Raw genomic sequence first — 13,889 nt, 5'->3', positions numbered from 1 at the left:
AATTGACTCTTATCGTGAACACTAACTTACAATGGTACTGTTCCAATTGTATTCAAACTTAGAAACACTCAGTTCACTAAGCTAATGAACAGTTATCATTTGTGTGTCGTTTTTTTTTCTTCTCTGTGTTGTTTGGTTACCACCCGTCTCCCATGCAGTAACTCTGGCCTATCGGTGATCGCGGCTGGTGTGGTGGGTGGGCTGCTTGCCTTCCTCATCATGGGCCTGTCTGTCTTCGTTTTACTGAGGCGACGCCACATCAAGAGGAAGAGAACCCTGCGAAGACTACTCCAGGAGAGAGAGGTGAGAGGCAGACACTAAGGGCTTTCTACAGAGGGAATGTAGTCATCGTTGATAGTGCATCAAAGTAAACCGTCCTTATCCACATCTATTGCTATTCTACAGTTAGTTGAACCGTTGACCCCCAGTGGTGAGGCCCCCAACCAGGCTCTGCTCCGCATTCTCAAAGAGACCGAGTTTAAGAAGATCAAAGTGTTGGGATCAGGGGCCTTCGGCACTGTCTACAAGGTAAATACAAGCGCTAACTTCTTCTAGATTTCGTTCAGAGAACTCCAGTGTCTTGGATTGTACTGTAGTGAAGGAGCTTATGGGAATGTGTGTTACGACTGCGTATGAAACCAACACCCTTTAACCACATCTACGTCTGTTGTCAATTTTGCAATTAACAGCCACATATTTAACGTACCACATCCTGGTTCATAATCCAGTCCACAGTAACTACCAGTTAGTTTGCCGTTCCCATGTTCCACTGTAACGAACCAAAACCTTTAAGAAATGATTAATGTACACTCATTTTTCTTATGATTATTTAGTGCCTGGAATTTTTCCTGACCTCTTGACATGGCATGAAAACATCTGTACTTTGTGTGTGTGTGTGTCGTGCAGGGTCTGTGGGTCCCTGAAGGAGAGGACGTGAAGATTCCTGTGGCCATTAAGGTTTTAAGAGAGGCCACATCACCTAAAGCCAACAGGGAGATCTTGGACGTGAGTTATATCACTCTATGTCACTTCACTCTTAGACAAGTCTGGTAGAAACACAATCCAGAAATGTTTCGGCCCTCAAGGCCCAGGGTTGGCATCCCTGCTTAAAGATGTTTGTTCATGGGAGTTAGAACTGGTATCTTCCGAATATAAAGACATTCTATATCTGATTTACAGTAGAATCTAAATTAGTGCTATTAAGCACAGTATGGTATACATACCACACTGCACAAGCACTTTCAAACGAAACATTCGTTGGCAAATTTGTTTTTTTGACCAAATTTAGCAGCATAATATGTTATTGAGAAGCCTATACAGCCACTATTGCATGTCAAAGAACACTGATTCCAAGCACATGCTCATCAATTCAGGAAGAAGCTGAAATAATGACAACATTTAGTTAGAAAATGGGAAATGGTGTCAGGTTTCTAGAAGTCATTTTCTCAGTGGGAGCGTAGGAAATGAGATTAACTCATTGAGAAGGTTTGGACCAGGGTTGGGGAGTGGGAGGAGGATACTAATTCAAGGTTAAGGTTTTCTGGAATGAAATCTAAAATCTTTTCCAGTAACCGCAGTTTAAAAAAAAAAAAAACACAGTCCAGACCTGGGTTCATTAAGTATTCGGAAATACTTTGGCTGGCTGGCTGCACTTGATTGAGCTTTCCTGGCGCAGTGGAACCAATAGAATAGTCCAACTTCATGCCCCACCGATCTAGCACTCCAGGCAGGCTCAATCAAACGCCCCAACTATTTGAAAGATATCAAATATGATTTGAGCCCAGGTCTGGCACGGTCCTGTGAATATTCCGTTTCAGGATTTAGAGTGCATGGACAGCTGAGGTTTTTGCAGTGATGTTTCTCCTTGACCTCTCACCACGAAGGTCAAGAGCTTTCTTTAAAGAAAAGGTCTTGCACGTTTACGTATCTGGCTCGTAAGCGTACATTGTCTTCAAGCTGTCAGTTGTTGAAATGGTTAATGTTTAGATATCATTATTGAGTTTTATGAGCGCACACTAGAATGATGCTAGCATCACTAGCCCTAAAGGCAGTATACTGTACTATACTGCCCTGGAATAAATGTTGGTACTATATCTAACCGACTATAGGAGGCCTATGTGATGGCCAGCGTGGACAACCCCCATGTGTGTCGTCTGCTGGGCATCTGCCTGACCTCCACAGTGCAGCTGGTCACCCAGCTCATGCCCTACGGCTGTCTGCTGGACTACGTCAAGGAAAACAAGGACAACATCGGATCCCAGTACCTCCTCAACTGGTGTGTGCAGATCGCCAAGGTAAGACTATGGTGCATTTAAGCGACCGGGCAGTATGTGTTCATTCAATGTAGTGAATTTCCAAGACGCTGTTGTTTTTCCAACTAACCAAAAGAAAAGTGTGTTTGTGAAAATTCATATTCTTTTTTTTACTCTTGTTACGGCTACATTTGGAATTTCAAACCACAAAATGCTGGGTGCACTTCCTGTCCTGAAGTCGTCTGTCATGCTCTGCAGCATAATTATACAGATCTGGTGTCAGTCTGTGTTTGATTTAGAAAACTTGTTGCTGTCTTGTCACACAACGATCATGACGGGGTTAGGCATAAATGGCGAAACTGGAACGTGGCACCCAGACTATGATAAGGCACGGACCTCTTTCCTAACCATGTGACTTGACCAAAACTCTGGCCCTTTAAGACTACCCATGAGTCACAGTGTAGTGGATTAAAACTTAATCAAACAGTGAGTCAGTGGAAAGTCCGGAAAGGCCGTGTATGTCCATACACTCCTATAGACACCTACAGTTCAACGTTCACTTGACATCTTGTTGACCTTTTTAAAACAATAATACAATGAGTCATTATAAAGTGCTGTAGCCCTATCTCTCTGTTTGAATACAGTTAGAATGCTCTAAAACAGGGCCCATGTATGGCCATAAACTCACTCATTCGCTTCTACATCCTCATTTGATCCTTTGACCTGTGGTTGGCCTCAGGGGATGAGCTACCTGGAGGAGCGTCACCTGGTGCACCGTGACCTGGCAGCGAGGAACGTCCTGGTGAAGACCCCTCAGCACGTCAAGATCACGGACTTTGGCCTGGCCAAACTCCTCAACGCTGACGAGAAGGAGTACCACGCAGACGGAGGAAAGGTCTGCTCCTCATTCCCCTCATTACTGATTGAATTGAATTACTGTGAAGAAATGTAACTCAAGGAACACATTTTTTGCCAAGTAAATAATATTATGGTCAATTCTTTCATTTTTTTCTGTACGATGGTGATTTATTTTACTATTTCCATCCCGACCTAATATAGTCTATCGATAACACAGTTGCTATACTTTACCTACATACCTAATGTTGTCTTGGTCATCTGGAAGAACTACCTCAGTTTGGTCTTGTGAACCCTAACTCATAAGAGCACTCTTTCTGCAGGTACCAATCAAATGGATGGCACTGGAGTCCATCCTCCACAGGAAATACACACATCAGAGTGATGTTTGGAGCTATGGTCAGGAACCCACATACCCACACGATTTAATAGGATTAATGCACGAATCCATTTAACATACATATATCAAAACTGGATGTGGATGCATGTCAATGCTGGAATTAACCACAGTGCTTGTGTAAATCCAGATGCATAAATATTGTTTCTGTATCATGTACTTAATCAGAACTGTTCAAATCAGGTCCAGATAGGAGTATTGGGTTTTTGAGATTGGGAGATTAGAGAAATGGGTATCTGGTATCGCTGATCTAACTTTACATCGGCAAGTCCTGGAGGTCCAATATCTTACAATGTTGAATCCTCCACCTCAACCAATGTCCCTAACACACACCACCCCTGGTTTGGACACACAGTTTGGATGCATGCACGCACACACACACTCTGCTCTGTGGGCCGGTCTCAAGATCCAGTTCTCTGAAGTTGTGTCTTCTACTCTACAAGGCAAAGACATCAGCAGGCCCTGGCAGCACCACCCGCCAGCCCTCCTAAGCCCCCCTTTCTATCCTCCTCTCCTCTTTCCCTTTTCCTGGTCCTCCTCTTCTCTTTCAAACTGATCCAACACCAACGGAACCTGGCAACTCCCACTCCTAAGGACACATCCAACTCACTGATGTTGACTCTGTGGGGTTTTTTAGAAAGTAAAAATAATATAATAATACATGCCATTTAGCAGACGCTTTTATCCAAAGCGACTTACAGTCATGTGTGCATACATTCTACGTATGGGTGGTCCCGGGAATCGAACCCACTACCCTGGCGTTACAAGCGCCATGCTCTACCAACTGAGCTACTGAAGGAGTAACTTGACATTGTTGGTTTCTGCCTATCAGCTTTTCTGGAATGAAAACAAAGTAATGTTCCCTAGTTATTTAACTTGAACTGAGATTGTTTCTATGCCACCATAAGTAGCCCTTTACACTCGTACCTCTATACGGGTTGAAAATGGCAGGTTTGTGCACTGACAAGCGCATAAATTGGAATGCAGTGGGTGTACAGTAACATGCTATGAATGACGCCATTTTTGGATTGCGTAAACAACAACAGTAATTGTGTGAAGGCGGGGATGCAGGGTTGCGTTCCAAACAAATCAACTACAAGTGTGCTTGCTCTAGTTCCTCAACGTCACAGCTGAGAGAGCTCAAAAAAGCACTTTATAGTTGAAGACTCTTCTTTGAGTCATAAAAGTGGGTTGAAATGACTTAGGAACAATGTACACTTTAGAGAAGTGTATGGCCACTTGGAGATACCTGTTGGTCCTCTCAGTCAAACCCATGTCATGTTTCTGTCTTATGTTGCACCTACCCCACATTTCCAGGAATATTCTTATCATGGTACTGAGTGTATCCAGAGTATTTTCTGATTTTGATATCAACAAATGCGGCGAAAAGTACAGTAAATGTAAAATGCACATAAAATCAACAGTGAAATGTTTGGATTCAGTCTTGTGTTAGGTGAACTGCTGTGTCCTCACCTTTGGTCTAGTAATTGACCCATCATCTCCAAACTGTTCCCTTTCATTTGCTATTACGGTTATGCATATGCTTTTCATATTTCTTCTGTAAGAAACAGTTCAATTTAGCCCTACCCAAACAGGCCAATTCCCACAAGTTAAAACGGTTCATTGTGACAGTAATGAACACTTTTAACTGAGATTAGGTCATTGACTGTGCCTCTGATCTATTTCACTGTACCTCTGTTTAGGTGTGACCGCGTGGGAGCTGATGACGTTTGGGACCAAGCCCTATGACGGCATCCCAGCCAATGAGATAGCAGGTGTGCTGGAGAAAGGGGAGCGGCTGCCCCAGCCCCCCATCTGTACCATAGACGTCTACATGATCATGGTCAAATGCTGGATGATCGACGCAGACAGCAGGCCTCGTTTCCGGGAGCTGATAGCTGAGTTTTCCAAGATGGCGCGGGATCCCCCACGTTACCTTGTCATCCAGGTGAGTGGTGTAACTCATTATCATGAATTACTGTGGAGTCACAGACCACACAAACCGATTAAACTCACTCAGCCACTGTAAGTTTAGTGAACAAAACACATACCTACTCTATAATTCTTTCGGACTGGTCTTTGGGTGCTGATGCGTGTGTCTCTTCCAGGGTGACGACCGAATGCACCTCCCAAGTCCCACAGACACCAAGTTCTACCAGAGCCTAATCAGTGGAGAGGACATGGAGGAAGCTGTGGACGCAGATGAGTACCTGGTACCTCAGCACAGCTTCTTCTCCAGCCCCAGTACCTCCCGTACCCAGCTCCTACACTCTATGGTAAAATAACACATCCACTAGGCTAGCCATAATCTACTGCTTTGTAATCTCGTCCACTAGCCGGCTCTGTCTGTCGAACCGTCTGGTTTCACAGTGCCTCAGAACGGGACTTGACTGGAAGTCTATGGAAGGAGCGGACAAAGCAACTGCCCATTTTAATTGGCTGATCTCTCATTCAATCACCATCTAGCATAACCCTCAGAAACCTCCCCACTACATTGTGGACTTCAAGGTGTGAGCAGCACAAGTGATTTAAACAAGGTTTATGTGAGTTTGGAAAATCTGAAAGTACACATCTTCAATAAATAGTTTTCAAATACAAACTGTATATGCCCGAACCCAGAATCAGTTGGGCTTCCCTAAAAGAATATGGTCAATGGGATTTAACATTTATTTTGATTGACGATTTTCACCATTTTTCAAAGTCCCATCTAATACAGCTAATTCACCACACCCCTTTCAAGTTGTTACCAGGCTCTATGCACCAGCAATTTGAGCCTGGAGACGAGGCTCAAATTGACAGAGAGATACTATTTCTCAGGAATAGTCTACTCCTAGACTAAAAAGCATGTTCAATGGGGGTTAGTCCAGGAGAAGGCTGAATCTGTATCCAGAAAACCAGCCCAAAGAAAAGGTTTCCACCATCCAGCAGCCACTGGATCTCTTCCTCTACACTCATTTCTAACACAGAGAAGAGTTTTTATTTTGTCTATTAAAGAAACTGGATTAAATGCATCATTGCAATGAATCAAAGAAAAGGAATTCCATCTAACTTTTTATGCTCACAGTTCTTTTCTGTTGTTTTACAAAGAAGGGGTCTGCAGAGTTTTGGTATCCACCTCCACTGAGTTCACAGTTTGACGGGGTGACATTGACATTTATTGGGCAATTTAGACTACTGCAGGCAATTTAGGTTTCCCTACTACACCTTGTATTAGAACCAACAATCCTTGTGGCCAATTGTTTCCGCAAATGCTAGAACAATCTCTTATTTATTTATTGATCCTGTACTTAACAAGATTAAATCAGGTCAGGTCATGGTGATAGTACGTATCCCAGTTCAAGTTCTTAGTTAGCCCCTTTTGCAATCGTAGTGAAATTGAATCTTGGTTTATGTCGGCCGTGGGAGGAAAGAGTCAATTGAATTTACGTGGGCGTTTATACCGTGTCATACCTGGCTTGAACAAGACAGGCCTCAATCGCCCACTTCCTGTTCCCGTTAAAATGTCATCAGGGGGACTCTTCTTCTTCCCCTGTCCTTGTTCTGACCCCCTACTCCCCCACTACTCCCTCACCCCCGCTTCCTCCCATGTGCCCCTTGATTGATTGCATTTGAGATTAGGATAAATCCTCTCTCTTTCTCTCTCTCTCTCTCTCTATAACTCTTTCTTACTCTCTCTCTCCTCCTCTGTTCTCTTCAGACTCAACTCCAAGAGGTCCAGTGTTGGCTACCCGGGCTGTATGCCTGCCACAGAAAGCCGGCTGGTTACTCCATAAGCTTGCAATTTTGATTACCTTCGCAGGCAGGCAGCACTACTTGTTAAATATTTTTCTGCCAGAATACAAGTGGAGGAACCTGCTTATATAATAGAAGTGTTTGGTACACTATACAGCCTTTTATGGACTTGGACCGTAGTCTTTGGCAGATGGTTCCCTGCTTAACTTGTTTTAATTTCCTCTTATTTAGCCTCTCGAAAACAATTACATTTGGATGAGCTGTTTTGTCACTCTTTTTATTCATTGTGGTCGCTTTTATTTCACCTTCTTCTTCATACACAGTAATGAAATTAAAAGGTTTTGACCTTTTGAAACATTACTGTAAAGAATTCAACCAACAAGAACTTAGTAGAAGTAGGCCTACAGAAATGTGGATATTTATTTGTGTTTTTGTGTTGTTTTATCATATGTGTTGGAATGTGTGTTTGACTCGGGTGTAAATCTGTGTTTCAGAGCCAAAACAGCACATTGAACAGCAGCATTGGATTGTGCCACAGCAGAAATGAGGTATGAGAGACACATCACAAATGTAACATTGAGGTTAATTGAAAAGCAAACTTTGTTGCCATGACACAGAGTCTTTCACAGTATGGAACAACAGCTCTCATCTCTAACTCATATGATACTTTGCAGTTAAGGTGTGGTTTTGGGCTAACAACGATTTTATTCTCCCTAGAATGGGTTCCCTGTCAGAGAAGGAAGCATGGTTCTCCGGTACATTGCTGACCCCACAGACAGGTTCTTGGACCACGCCTTCCAGCCAGCTCCAGGCGAGTGTGCCCCTTGACCTCCCAAAGGGTCTTAACCCGAGAACATGGCTCACTTCCCAAGAAATAGTGATACATTGTGAAGTTTTCCTACCAGAAATGGTTTTATTTTGAAAAGAAGAAGATCGTCTCTGTCATTGTTTAGAAAACTAAAATCGAACAGTTTAATAAAATGTCTTCACTTAGTACCTAGAGTGGTTGTTTACCTGCTGTCGTAACTAATTTCTGTTATTTCGCTTCAACAGACTACATGAACCAGAATGGTGTGTCGGACATGATGAACCCTGTATACCAGCACCCCGGTCCCCCTCGCACCCTCCTCCCCACCATCTCCTCAGACGACACAGAGACAGAGTACCTGAACTGCTATAAGAACGAGGCAGTGGGGCCTGAGTACCTCAACACCCTCCAGCCCTCTCTCCTCTCCCCCACCACCTCCAATGGCATCTCCCCCATCACCTCTAGTGGCCTCACCACCACCGCCAACAGCCTTTTCCCCATGTTCAATGGGCTCTCCTCCCCGAGCTCCAATGGCCTCTCCCCCACTTCCAATGGCGGTCTCCACTGCGTCCAGAAATACCAACCCCCGAACAGTATAGATAACCCAGACTACCAGCAGGACTTCACCCCTTCCGTCAAGACCCATGCCAACGGACACATCCCGGCCGCAGAGAACACAGAGTACCTAGGCCCAAACTGAGGCCTGTTATCCCCTACCTCCCACTGTAGATGAAAAGAGACACTGGGTAATAAGGCTCTCTATCCCACTGAGAGAAGACATAATGTATTTGTTTAGCAGGGGTAGCGGTACCATGGACTGCTTTGCAATGTATTTATCCCTGCCTTAAACAAGCCAAGTGTGTGTGCTTTCTATTGTTCGCCACTTGTAGTACGGTACAGTGCTGCGAAAAAGTCTCCTCATTCCAAAAAATTGTCCATTTCAAATGGAGTCTGAGCTGATAGTTTGATGAGATGAGACAGAAACGAGGCTTTTGGTGTTTAACTCCATTGGGTGAAAAAGAGCAAGATAATACCTTAGGCCTCTACTTTCAGACGCTGTAGCCCATATCAGAAACCCATAGGTGTCATGTTGCACAAAGCAATGTTGTGATACGAAAGTGGAGAAACAATATTACTAGACAAAATAGCTCAATCCTTGAGATCAGATGCTCCCTGTGAAAGAAATGTCAAAACACTTATATGCCGGCGCACCCTTTACTTACCAACACATAAACGGTACATGTACTAGAAGATGGCACTGATACAGTATTGGTGTATTGAGTATATAGTATTGGGTATTTAGCTCCCACATCTAAAGGGATGGAACTGTTAGAACAATAGTTGGACGTCTGAGCTCTTCTGTGTGGAACCTACAGTTTGAGACCTGCTGGAGTCAAATGTTGCTGAACGTTAAGTGTCGGAAGTGGGAAGGAGGAGCCCTCATCGGAGTCTAATGGTGGCTGGTCCATGGAGGGCGTTGATGGAGGAACTTCTGAAACCTTACAGGACTCTTCCTAAAGAAGCGGTTGTTGAGTACACCTCTGTGGCAAATATTGCTATTGATGACTTTGCTGAAGGCTTTATAACTTTCATCATATGGCCAGATGGGAGAGACACTGGCCCCTGTTGGTGACCCATTGTAACTGCATCAACATTAGGACATCTGTGTTGCTTATTATTGTTTTGTACAGTAAGGCCTTTCGTTCTAACACTACAACTTTAAATCTTCTCACAGCTTTAAAGTCTTGCACTCTTGCAGGTGCTCAAACTTTCAAAATTAATCTCTTTCTTAGTTTTAAATGAACATATTAAATAGCTACTTGTCATTTGAGAGCCTGCTGTTTGACAGAGGTACATGTATAGATAGATAAGTATGAAATGATGTTGTGTACAATATATTCAATTTGGCCACCTATAAATAATCCTATCAACATTCCTTATCTAGATGGTCTTGCCACTTTATATATAAATATGCAGTTATTGATGAACTGTAATTATTTCCTTTCAACGTGAAAATGAATTAAACGTATTTATATTTAACTATTTGGCGTGTTTTTTAAAGACCTATTTACATATTTGAACTGTTCAACTGACAATCTGATTGTTTTTCATTCTATTTTACTTAGCTGAACAAACACGATTATTAAGGGTCTCATGTAACAAAACAAAACAAAAAATACAATTAACGTTACTGTAATGAAGACCTGAAGAGTCCAGGGTTGAATGTTCTGTGTGTCAACGTGAGAAGGGTGCAATTGCAGCCTGCAATTCGGGACGTACAAAACATTAAGACACCTTCCTAATAACAAGTTGCACCTAGGGCTGTGGCAGTCATGCCATTTTGTCAGCTGGTTATTGTCATGTAAAAGCCTGCCGGTCTCACGGTAATTGACCGTTAATTAACATAAACACATTTAGCATCTCCAGTCCTCCACTCATTGCCAGTTGTCTTGAACACACTGAAGTCGGAAGTCAAAGATTTACAAGTACCCAGTTGTTTTGAACCCTGCATTATCTCAGAGGCGGGAGGGCGGGAGCAACAGAGAGTCCGCTTCTCACGGTCCCTGATCTTTCCTTCCCTTCCTCTGGTGAGGCTGACCAGAGGGGGGTACCGTTTTTCACCTGATTGTGAAACACAGCATATGCTTCATGCACAAATTCATGTTGTGCCTGTGACTAGAGACAATGAAATATACTGTTCTTCAATAATAAAATAGACACGACGAGCTGCTAATAATAAAATCGCAGGGCTATCAATACACTTAGCTACTCATTCATTGCAGCTGCAGCTGGAAGTAGGGAGAAGTACGTTTCATGTTTTGTAATAGTATTGAATAAAAACATCATTGACAGTGCTGAATTAAAAACTTAAACATGAACTCACTGATAAAAACACCAGCTCTTTGCTGGATTTTCTGACAGTCTCGATTTAGTTACAGATCTTCCAGGTCCACCTGGTAGGCAAGGTTTGTCTTTTCAGACAAATGAAATGGTTCAAAATGGGAACACTTGCCTACCTGGTGCGCAGGGCTTCTGATTTAAGTACTGCCAACAGCACAACATAAAAATATATTTATTTAGGCTTTTCTGTAGAAATGTTTAGTGATTGACTAGGAATGTCTTGAAGATCGACCAGTCTATCGGGATCAACCAGTTGGTGACCACTTGCCTACACCATCACAATAAATGTATTAATTATTTTAGGCAGGTCTAAATAAACATTATGATATGAAGAAAATGGATTTCAGAAGAACGGAATATGAGTTGGCCTACTGTACGTTATCTGGCTATGCGCCATGCCAGAGGCTTTAGGCTTGTTCATTTGTCAGACAAGATATGCTTATAATGCCTACCATTATTTTATATTATATGATTTTATACTAAGAACAATATAATTGAACTTAGCTGAATAAAATAGAAAGGATATTTTTCCCATTCCAGACCAAGTGCGCATTAAAGTGATCATTTGAAACAGGTCCTATATGCTAGATTCAGAGTTATTTGGCAACTTTAGCTGTGAATTACACAAACCTTAGAATGTCTTCTAAATCAAAAGATTTAGAAGCCTTTATGGTAGAGTGGCCAGACGGAAGCCACTCCTCAGTAAAAGGCACATTACAGCACGCTTGGAGTTTGCCAAAAGGCACCCAACGTCTCAAACAATGAGAAACAAGATTCTCTGGTCTGATGAAACCAAGATTAAACTCTTTGGCCTGAATGTACCATCAATACGTGAAGCTCGGGGGTGGCAGCATCATGATGTGGGGATGTTTTTCAGCTGCAGGGACTGGGAGACTAGTCAGGATAGAGGCAAAGATGAACGGACCGAAGTACAGAGACATCCTTGATGAAAACCTGCTCCAGAGCACTCAGTTCCTCAGACTGGGATGAACGTTCCCTTTCCAACAGGACAACAACCCTAAGCACACAGCCAAGACAACACAGGAGTCCTTCTGGACAAGACTCTGAATGTCCTTGAGTGGCCCAACCAGAGACCGGACTTGAACCCGATCGAACATCTCTGGTGATACCTGAAAATAGCTGTGTAGCAACGCTCCCCATCTAACCTGACAGAGCTTGAGAGGATCCGCTGAGAAGAATGTGAGAAACTATCCCAAATCCAGGTGTACCAAGCTTGTAGTGTCATACCCAAGAAGCCTTGAGGCTGTAATTGCTGCAAAAAGGTACTTCAAAAAGTATTGAGTAAAGAGTCTGAATACTTATGTAAATGTTTTACTTTATTTTTACTATGTTCTACATTGTAGAATAATAGTGAAGACATCAAAACCATAAAATAACACATGGAATCACGTAGTTACTAAAAAAGTGTTAAACAAATCTAAATACAGTATATTTTATATTTGAGATTCTTCAAAGTTTGATGACAGCTTTGCACACTCTTGGCATTCTATCAACCAGATAGCTTCATGAGGTAGTCCCCTGGAATGCATTTCAATTAACAGGTGTGCCTTGGGGTTGGTATACAAAAGATAGCCCTATTTGGTAAAAGACCAAGTCCATATTATGCCAAGAACAGCTCAAATAAGCAAAGAAAAATTACAGTCCATCATTACTTTAAGGCATGAAGGTCAGTCAGTCTGGAAAATGTCAAGAACTTTCAAAGTTTCTGCAAGTGCAGTCTCAAAAACCATCAAGCGCTATGATGAAACTGGCTCTCACGAGGACCGCCATAGGAAAGGAAGACCCAGAGTTACCTCCGCTGCAGAGGATAAGTTCATTCGAGTTAACTGCACCTCAGATTGTAGCCCAAATAAATGCTTTACAGAGTTCAAAAAACAGACACATCTTAACTTCAACTTTTCAGAGGAGTGAGTGAATCGGGCCTTTATGGTCGAATTGCTGCAAAGTAACCACTACTAAAGGACACCAATAAGAAGAAGAAACTTGCTTGGGCCAAGGAACACGAGCAATGGACATTAGACTGGTGGAAATCTGTCCTTTGGTATGATGAGTTCAAATTTGAGATTTTTGATTCCAACCGCCAGGTCTTTGTGAGAAGCATATGTGGTTCCCACCTTGAAGAATGGAGGAGGAGGAGGTGTGATGGTGTGGGGGTGCCTTGCTGGTGACACTGTCAGTGATTTATATAGAATTCAAGGCACACGTAACCAGCATGGTTACCGCAGCATTCTGCAGCGATATGCCATCCCATCTGGTTTGCGCTAAGTGGGACTATCATTTGTTTTTCAACAGCACAATGACCCAAAACACATCTCCAGGCTGTGTAATGGCTATTTGACCAAGAAGGAGAGTGATGGAGTGCTGCATCAGATGACTTGGCCTCCACAATCACTTGACCTCAACCCATTTAAGAGGGTTTGGGATGAGTTGGACCAGAGTGAAGGAAAAGCAGCCAACAAATGCTCAGCATATGTGGGAACTCCTTCAAGACTGTTGGAAAAGCATTCATCATTAAGCTGGTCGAGAGAATGCCAAAAGTGTGCAAAGCTGTCATCAGGGCACTAGTACTTTGAAGAATATAAAATATATTTTGATATGTTCAACCATTTTTGATTACCACATGATACCATATGTGTTATTTCATAGTTTTGATGTCTTCACTATTATTCTACCATGTATAAAATAGTAAAAATAAACAAAAACCCTTGAATGAGTAGGTTTGTCCAAACTTTTGACTGGTACTGTATTTATTTTAAAGTTAGGACATATGGGAGGCAGAGGCGCTCCAGTGCAGTAGGTGGCGTTAATGCACAATAACGTTGGATGCCAGCCGCTATAAACCGCACAGAAGAAGGGGCGATGCCGCTAGACAGTGTCCTTAGCCCCCGCCTGTCGTTTGTGGTCTGTTAACGACGGCAGGTGT

The 13,889-nt window shown here is 42.8% G+C and overlaps 1 protein-coding gene across 2 annotated transcripts in view; it reads left to right on the top strand.

The window, feature by feature from the left end:
- The window catches only part of LOC118394834 (epidermal growth factor receptor-like), a 56,107-nt gene extending 46,023 nt beyond the window's left edge, over window positions 1–10,084 (top strand). For both annotated transcript variants that reach the window (XM_035788418.2, XM_052463929.1), the window contains exons 17-27: window positions 159–303; window positions 406–528; window positions 907–1,005; window positions 2,109–2,294; window positions 2,992–3,147; window positions 3,431–3,506; window positions 5,208–5,452; window positions 5,613–5,780; window positions 7,731–7,784; window positions 7,954–8,047; window positions 8,290–10,084. In XM_035788418.2, the coding sequence (XP_035644311.1) occupies window positions 159–303; window positions 406–528; window positions 907–1,005; window positions 2,109–2,294; window positions 2,992–3,147; window positions 3,431–3,506; window positions 5,208–5,452; window positions 5,613–5,780; window positions 7,731–7,784; window positions 7,954–8,047; window positions 8,290–8,744 (1,801 nt within the window). In that variant the 3' untranslated portion in view covers window positions 8,745–10,084. The remainder of the gene's footprint in view (window positions 1–158; window positions 304–405; window positions 529–906; window positions 1,006–2,108; window positions 2,295–2,991; window positions 3,148–3,430; window positions 3,507–5,207; window positions 5,453–5,612; window positions 5,781–7,730; window positions 7,785–7,953; window positions 8,048–8,289) is intronic.
- Window positions 10,085–13,889: the final 3,805 nt, after the last annotated feature.

This window comes from Oncorhynchus keta, chromosome 15, assembly GCF_023373465.1.
Source record: "Oncorhynchus keta strain PuntledgeMale-10-30-2019 chromosome 15, Oket_V2, whole genome shotgun sequence".
In the NCBI taxonomy this organism is placed as follows: Eukaryota; Metazoa; Chordata; class Actinopteri; order Salmoniformes; family Salmonidae; genus Oncorhynchus; species Oncorhynchus keta.
Note: the sequence above shows the minus strand (reverse complement) of the source record. Positions and strands in the feature narration are given on the sequence as shown.